General features: G+C 37.6%; 1 protein-coding gene across 1 annotated transcript; it reads left to right on the top strand.

The window, feature by feature from the left end:
• The first annotated feature begins 712 nt into the window (after positions 1–712).
• Positions 713–6,421, top strand: syngr3b (synaptogyrin 3b). The gene is made up of 4 exons (XM_079617422.1): positions 713–931; positions 2,366–2,600; positions 3,935–4,080; positions 4,652–6,421. The coding sequence occupies exons 1-4, from the start codon at positions 830–832 to the stop codon at positions 4,868–4,870; spliced, it is 702 nt and encodes a 233-aa protein (XP_079473548.1). The 5' UTR covers positions 713–829; the 3' UTR covers positions 4,871–6,421.
• The last annotated feature ends 2,527 nt before the right edge of the window (positions 6,422–8,948 follow it).

Here is an 8,948-nt window from a genome sequence, read left to right as displayed (position 1 = left end):
AACAACGAGTGTAAAACTGATGTAGGCCTACGCTCCTAAAGAATGCACTAAGAGTCGTGCGCCGCATGAATTTCTGCGTCTGACAGTCCAGAAGATCCAATGTGGCTACAGCGTATATAAATTCCTTTTTACTTGATTATTACATTGTTTAATCAATAAGGTTTATAGGCCTACATGCTCCATCACTAAATTCAAGATTATTGATTTTGCTTATTGCTGGAGCTAGTTTGCTAAGTTTCAAATGGCAAGCACATTTAATTATAAACATGAACATCATAAGTTTATGATATTCATGTTTGATCATAAACTATGTAAAAGCAGCAGCCCTTCCAGTGCATTCAGTGTCTGAATTAGTTTTCATTGACTTTCCTTCTAGGGGACTAGTGGATTAATATAGGGAATAGTGAATGAGTGTGTGGGGTGATTTTGAACACGGCCAGAGTATGGGTATGGGTTGTGGGTTATTTCTTCTGTTGTAGTAATTCACCTTTCAGCATTCCTCCAGCACCCCTGTCTCCTACAAGTCGAAGACTTGTTTCCACCTCCGTCTGGCGCACGATATACAGGATATACGAGAAACCGCAGCTAATGAATCTTTTCTGTGAACTGATTCAAAAGATTCGAGTCACTGAGATGAATCAAAATCCCCACCATTATTTAACACTGATAGGCGCGCGCCCGACTATGGGTGTGCACGACAGGCGCCCGTGAACGCGCCCGGCTCTCCTCTTCCGCAGAGTATCGCACAGCAGCAGCAGCAGCAGGAGTCAGCAACACCAGCAGCAGTCAGCGGGAGGAGTCAGCAACACCAGCAGCAGTCAGCGGGAGGATGGATGGAGCGGGCTCGTTTGGAGCGGGCCGAGCCGGTTCGGCCTTTGATCCGATCGCGTTCGTCAAACAACCTCAGACAATCCTAAGAGTGCTGGCATGGGTAAGAACAGCAATCTCCTATGAATTATGATTGGCAGGTTATGCATTGCCGTCGTTTATTCCGCTTATTGTCAAACGATTATAATAACGGGTTGATTTGTTTTACATAGGCACATTTTTTTTGTTGACAATTTGTATTACACTAAAGCCGTTTGTAATCATTTAATTTAATGATTGGGTGTTATTATAGGATGCTGTCTTCTTTAGGTGGACGCGCGTCAGATGTTGCTGTGGTAGTGACGCACGCAACGCGTCCGCGCAGTTTTTTAAATGGCTATTGTGCCACTGATTGCAATCTGGGTCATTCTTAAAATATTGTAATAAATATGCGACTTTTATAATAATATGATTAACAAAAAAAACAAGGGTGATATTTCATGAAAAATATTGCACGTTCATTCTAGGCCTATCATAACATCTTATGAAATAATATGAAAGTTAAGAGGAAAAGACTGCGCACATGCTGTTGTCCCTACCAAACTGTAAAGTCATTGATTCACCTCTAAATGTCATGTTTCCACTTGGTTTACTTACATGTCATTGGTGTCTGATCAATAGTGTTTTTTAAACATGATTTTAAACACAAAATATTAATACCAGCTCTTATTTAAACACTTGACACATGATTTGTCTTCTTTTTCTTTTTTTATAACAGTAGTATATACTGTATTGTTTTGGCAGACTCGTTTCCCTTTTACAGTTTCACAGTAAGCTTGCCATGAACTATAAATAGACGTACTGTAGTAACTTCATGGATGACTGATGTGACACACCCGTTACCAGATCTGTGCCAAAGGGCAGAGGAAGATAGTGTTTTGATTTTTAAAAACTTTTTTAAACTGGCTGATTTAACTCAATGTATGTTATTTAATGACTGAATCAACCTGCATGGGGTTACACCAACAAAAGGGGATCAGATAGGGCTTCCTAGAGGCATATTGGATGTTGCTTCTTCCTTTAACAGTGTTTCATCCAGCCAGCCAATAACCAAAGCAGCTGCAACTGTTTCTATGACGACTGCGTGATGTGATGTATGCGTCAGTATATGGAGTTTCATTGCCAAAAATAGCACATGGCACCATGATTCCTGAGCATTGCTACTGATTTTCTCTTATGTTACTCCAACACACACTTTTTTGGTAATCTCTTGTCTTGTTTGAGTGGGTGTGGTTGTGATCTGTTGCATTAGTGTGAATTAGCCACATTTTCTCTCTGAGGTGTAAATGAAATTCTTTCTGGAGAAATGCACTCTGCTGCACGGCATCGGTAAAGAGAATGATGTGTCACTTCCATTCAGCATGTATAATATAAGAGAAGAAAAGCTTTACTTAGATGCCTTCTGAGAATGCAAATAATTGAATGGTTTTTATTAATTTAACACCAGGGATAAAGTTTATGGACCTATTTCTGTGACTCGTGTCTTTTCTCTCTCTAGATCTTCTCCATGGTGGTCTTTGCTTCTATAATAAACGAGGGCTATGTGAATATGGGCAGCGAGCGACTGCACTGTGTCTTTAATAAGAACGCAGACGCCTGTAACTATGGTATCACGATAGGAATTGTGGCTTTCTTAGCCAGCGTCTTCTTCCTGGCCCTGGACGTCTACTTCCCCCAGATCAGCAGTGTCAAAGACAGAAAGAGAGCAGTGTTGTTGGAGATAGTTTTTTCAGGTAAACATTTTCAGTCATTAATCACGTTGATTTTATGTCTGAAATGCAGTTACAGTAATATCCAGTGAGTGTTTTTTATTTACTTGTACATTCACTGATACACAGGCACCCATATGAGATGTGCGGAAAAATTATGTCAATGCTTTTGTGTTCTCTCGCAAATGACTTGCGTTCCCCCGAGAAACTTTGCGTTGACTCTCAAAATGTTTGCGTTCCGCCGAGAAACTTTGTGTTCGCTCTCAAAATGTTTGCGTTCCCCCGAGAAACTTTGTGTTCACTCTCAAAATGTTTGCGTTCCGCCTAGAAACTGCGTTCGCTCTTTTAAAATTTTTGCGTTTCGCCGAGAAACTGCGTTCGCTCTCAAAATGTTTGTTCCCCCGAGAAAGTTTGAGTTCTCTCTCAAAATGTTTGCGTTCCCCCGAGAAACTTTGTGTTCGCTCTCAAAATGTTTGCGTTCCGCAGAGAAACTGCGTTCACTCTTAAAATGTTTGCGTTCCCCCGAGAAACTTTGAGTTCACTCTCAAAATGTTTGCGTTCCCCCGAGAAACTTTGTGTTCGCTCTCAAAATGTTTGCGTTCCCCCGAGAAACTTTGCGTTCACTCTCAAAATGTTTGCGTTCCGCCAAGAAACTGCGTTCACTCTTAAAATGTTTGCGTTCCGCAGAGAAACTGCGTTCACTCTCAAAATGTTTGCGTTCCGCAGAGAAACTGCGTTCACTCTCAAAATGTTTGCGTTCCGCCGAGAAACTGCGTTCACTCTTAAAATGTTTGCGTTCCGCAGAGAAACTGCGTTCACTCTCAAAATGTTTGCGTTCCGCAGAGAAACTGCGTTCACTCTTAAAATGTTTGCGTTCCCCCGAGAAACTTTGTGTTCGCTCTCAAAATGTTTGCGTTCCCCCGAGAAACTTTGTGTTCGCTCTCAAAATGTTTGCGTTCCGCAGAGAAACTGCGTTCACTCTCAAAATGTTTGCGTTCCGCAGAGAAACTGCGTTCACTCTTAAAATGTTTGCGTTCCCCCGAGAAACTTTGAGTTCACTCTCAAAATGTTTGCGTTCCCCCGAGAAACTTTGTGTTCGCTCTCAAAATGTTTGCGTTCCCCCGAGAAACTTTGCGTTCACTCTCAAAATGTTTGCGTTCCGCCGAGAAACTTTGTGTTCGCTCTCAAAATGTTTGCGTTTTTTAATTTATTTCTGTTATCGTTTATTTTATGTCAAGTAATGGACTTTTTTTTTTTACAATAACTATATCTAACCCCAATAGACCCAATAGCTGAAATTGTCAGTATTTTTGCATGCTAATAATCTGATTATATATTTTCCCATCCCTTCTCTTTAGGATTTTGGACGTTCCTTTGGTTTGTAGGATTCTGTTTTTTGGCCAATCAGTGGAGCCGCACGTCCCCTAAGGAGCTGCCGCTGGAGCAGGCGTCAGACGCCGCACGAGCAGCTATTGCCTTCTCTTTCTTCTCCATCCTTACCTGGGTAAGACATCCCACCCTCCCAGATACATACAGTCACAATTACGTTGATTTTTGAACGCCAATGTTGGTGTTTGTGTTTCAGGCGTATCTATGTCTTCTAGCAGTGCACAGTTTTAAGAACACTGCCTTTATGGAGGATAAACAGAGGCTTTTGTCCAAACAGACTAACAGTCTCTCAATAGTGTAGATGTAGATCTCCTGTTCTGCTCTCATGTGCACACCTAACTATGCTAGTCTGATAGTAGTACAAGTGCTATCAATACGGTTAATACAAAGCATGCACTCTATATAACTTAAACATTATAAATCTATAAAGCTTAAAAGAACAATGTGTCATAAATATTGGTATATTCATACTTCGCATGTAATAATAAAAACAAGTAATAGCCTAAATTTTAACTTCTAGATCTAGTCAGAGAACTTTGTTCTTTTGTGTTTACACTGTAACTTGGTTAACTCAAGCATTCCAACTAACTCTTGCTACTATGCTTGATATACTTCAAAAGCTTGGTTATGTTTCTCACTAACATGCTAATCAGACTAATATGCATAATCCTGGTTATCTTGACTAGGCGGGCCTTACGGTGTGCGCTGTTCAGAGGTTCCTGCTGGGTACAGACATGACACTGTTCTCCACCGAGCCCGTGGGCGACCAGGCACCCAAGCAGCCGTACCCCTCCAACGATGTGATCGGTCAGACTACCGTCCCCGTCAACGCTTACCAGAGTCCACCGCTCATCGAAACCGTGGAGACCCGCCCCCCTGGATACAACATCCCGCCAGCATTTTAATCCACAACCAATCAGAAGACAAGGAATATAGCAGCGCTAAAGGACAGAGTATAGACTGCTGTCAATGTTAAATGTATTGTATCGTATCGCGTTTTAGTAACAAGGTGGCGAAGGGATGATGCTCGCCTCTGTAATCCACACTATAATACAGAATTAAGTGATAATGTAGTCTCACGTTAACTTGAGCAGAAGTGGATGTTTTGGGACATTGATTGTCTTTGCCTACCCACACGTTTCACATTTACAGTCAGCAACAAATTATTGTCAAATCACAATGTGCTATTTATTATTATTACTATTTACCTTTAAAAAAAAGTAGAAAAATAATTAAAGGTGCACTAAGTAATGCTTTTGCCATGGTAAAAAATTATTTTGACCAATTATAATTTATTATAATAATTCAATTAATATAATGAAAAAGAATGAAAATAATTGATTCAACTAAATCGTCAGATTAAAAAGTGGTTTACAGAAATAAAGTGTGTTGTGGACCACCCTTGAATAGAATAATTTTGAGATGTTCATCTCAGTCATATTTCATGTGAATATACAACATACTAAAAAATCATTTCTTTCAGGGTAAAACTTTTTTCCAATTGAAAAAGTTAGCTAGTGCACCTTTAATTATGATAAATAAAATGCATCATACTTATTTTTGTGGGTCTTTTTATGGTTAAATAATAGCATCTTGGCATAGATGATCGACAACTGTCCCAAAAACATCATGTTTACTGCAGTTCAATTAGTGCTGTCCACGTCATTTGTGTCAAAATATGTTTTTGTTAAGAAAGAATGAGCAAATTTTGTTTTTAAAAGTACTTACAGTCACGAGAGAGAGAGAGAGAGAGAGAGAGAGAGAGAAATGGGCAGAGGATGAACAAATTAGTGTGTGTCTCAGCCTCTCTCTTTCTCTCTCTTTGTGTGTGTGTGTGTGTGTGTGCGTGTGTTTGATGATGGACTCTTGGAGCAGCCCGAGACATTCCAGATGAGATAACTGAGATTACTGGAACAGACTGTTTACTTTAACAAGCATACTTGTGCATAAGTGTGTGTGTGTGTGTGTGTGTGTGTGTGTGTGGGTGTGTGTATGTGGGTGGAATGTGTGTGTTAATCCCGTCTAATTGCATGATATGGTAAAATGCCTCAAATCCCCCCTGAAGCAGAGAGGTAACTGTTATATTTTGTTAATGGAAGAAGTCACAGTGGTTATTAAAGTCTTCAAGGTGACATACAGTACCATGAGGTCCTGAATAAAGATGAGCCAGTACAGTGAGCCAGACTGCTGGGTGCGGTGACGTGTGCTGTGATTTATGTGACAAACCCAGTTCAAAACTGAACAAATTCTGTTCCACAAAAAACAATAACAGCATTAAGTTTTAAACCGACATGAGTACATGATAAGATCATTTTCATATTTAGGTGAACAATCATTTGAATTCTAAGGAAATTCTGAGAGAAATTGGAAAAAGGTATAATCTAAATTATAACTTAGTAATTTAAATTGTGCTGAAATGAAATGAAATAAAATAAAAAATTGCATTAAAAACCCTTAAAAACAACAACTTGTATTGGCAATATGTTTAAGTTGATGTACGAAAATGACTAAAACTGAAATAAAAATAAATTGAAGCACAGGAAAGAAAAAGAATAAAATAAAATAAAAGCTAATTGAAAATATAAATAAATACTATATAAATAATACAAAAATGTACCCATTTATAATTAAACAATTAGTGGAAGACTTTGCATCACAGGCAAAATTGTCAGAACTAGAAACAGTGTTTTAGGTTTAAGCATAAAAAGACGGCGTCTATTAAGTCATTTCCATCAATCCAGTTTAATTAGCAAACAATCATGAATGTAAACCTAGAACGCTAAATGCCATAAAAGCCCTTGACAAGAAACTTGAATTTATATTGAAAAAAAAATAATCACAGGTATGTGTTCATGAATTTGCAACCCAGATGTATAGTACAGTGTGTCCCTTATAGAAGTGTGCTTTATTATGGCATAAGAAAAAACAAACGGAAATAAGGGCAAACTACAGTCAGGTTGATATACATGCTCTTATAGCAGTCAACACACAGAAGATATCTGGTGCTTTTTTTTTGGTTTATCATTTCAAATAACAGTAAACTAATGTTTGTGTTTAAAAAAACAGCTATGAATAAGTTTGATATAAAAAGCTTGCAAATGAATTTTGGGGAGGGAATTCAATCTGGCATCCGGTCAGTTGTTTTGTAAACCACTAGATTTAAAAATCTCACGTTCTTCAGACAGAAAGCTATTAATATACTATTAACTAACAAAATATTCACAGCATTCCAAATAGCTTCAAATGTCATCCAATTCAACCCTATTATTTGAGTTTTATTACGATTTTATTTTATGTTAAGGGACATCCCTCTCCACATGGGGACAGGAGAGCTGTCTGTCAAAAAGGGAAAACAAAGTAACTTGTTACTTACTTTAAAAAGTAACTATTTTAAATAATCAGGTTACGTTAGTTACTTAAAAGTAATCTGATTACTTTTACTAGTAATGCTTCCCATTCTGAACCCATTAGCAATTTGAATTATTGCAATACAGCTCATGTGGTTAACTCTCCTGAGGTCATAAACAATATCTTCTGAAGGTTATGCACCTCCTTTCTCTGATACATGTTATTGTTATTATTGATTATTATTATTTTAAGCCCTACCATGTTAATATAAAGTATTGGTAATGTGCATTCCTGTTCACACGCTGATCTGTCTCTTAAATGTTCAATGAATCCCAATGAATTATAGACAGGAAACAAAGCACTGCACGCAAAATAGACATCTTTTCAAGTAGTTAACAGTCTCTAAACATTTAATGTCCATAGTTTATCAACAAAATGTTTCTTAGTGATACTCATCTGTAGAACGGCACCCAAACCCATGAAGCAGTCAAACAGCACTCTGGATCTCACACTGCATACACGACACACGCTCCTCAGAAATACTCATGAATATTATCAGCCCTTGGTTTTCCCCAATTCCTCCATCACATAGTTAATCATAAAATGCATTTTTAGAGATGTATATATGTATTAGTGTGATTTTGAGAATGAGTAAACTACAGTAAATCATTAGTGTTTGCAATTTTTGAAGGGCTTTTCACACTAATTTTTAACCCCGGGTTAACATATGTGACCTTTTTAACAACTGCTTGTTTATTTATGGAAATGTGGCCACTCAAGTGTACTCAAAAGACTTTTTTGTTTTTGAAAGAAGTCTCTTATACTGTTTCTATTGTATATATATATATATTATATTTTAAAATGTAATTTATTCCTGATGGCAAAGCTGATTTTTCATTCTTCTGATCATTCCTCCTGTCTTCAGTGTCACATGACCCTTCAGAAATCATACTAATTTTGTGCTCAAGAAACATTTCTTCTTATTATCAGTTGAAAACAGTTGTGCTGATTATTATTTTTGTGAAAACTCTGATACTTTTCTTTTAATGCATGAATGTTGCTTAATCTAGGGTTAACCTAGAAAGTGGCCTTAACCTGGGGTTTAAAAAGCTGTTAGCCCAGAGTAAGTGTGAAAAGCCTATTCAGATGTTCATGCAGTGGAAAGGATTCACAATTTTGATGCACATCTGCCTTTATGTGAGGACATGTTACAGATACTGAACCTTCACGTTGTTGCAAATGCTGCAGCGTTGAATGGACATAATATTAATGCTATTCAATATGTGTCGGGACTTCGAAACATCTCTGCGCAAATGTAAATATTTATGTTATTATATTAACACAAATGTTTTCAATCCAAAATAAGAGTGTGAGCATCCATGCTTGCTCATTTCTTTGGAAGCTTCTGTACTTGTGCATATGAAAAAAAATAATGAACTAATTTGATCAAATGTTCACATGAAGCATGTTAGTGCACTGCAGTTCAAAAGAAAGAACACTTCACCATTTTAAAATTTAATGATAACCTCTACTGAAAATAATTTTGACTTCTCAATTTAATAAAACCAACAAAATGTGTTGCAGTAATTCTCTTACAACAAAAGTCTAAGGGGAAAATATTCCAGAAGGTTTTAA

This window comes from Phoxinus phoxinus (assembly GCF_949152265.1).
Source record: "Phoxinus phoxinus genome assembly, chromosome: 6".
Classification (NCBI taxonomy): domain Eukaryota; kingdom Metazoa; phylum Chordata; class Actinopteri; order Cypriniformes; family Leuciscidae; genus Phoxinus; species Phoxinus phoxinus.
Note: the sequence above shows the minus strand (reverse complement) of the source record. Positions and strands in the feature narration are given on the sequence as shown.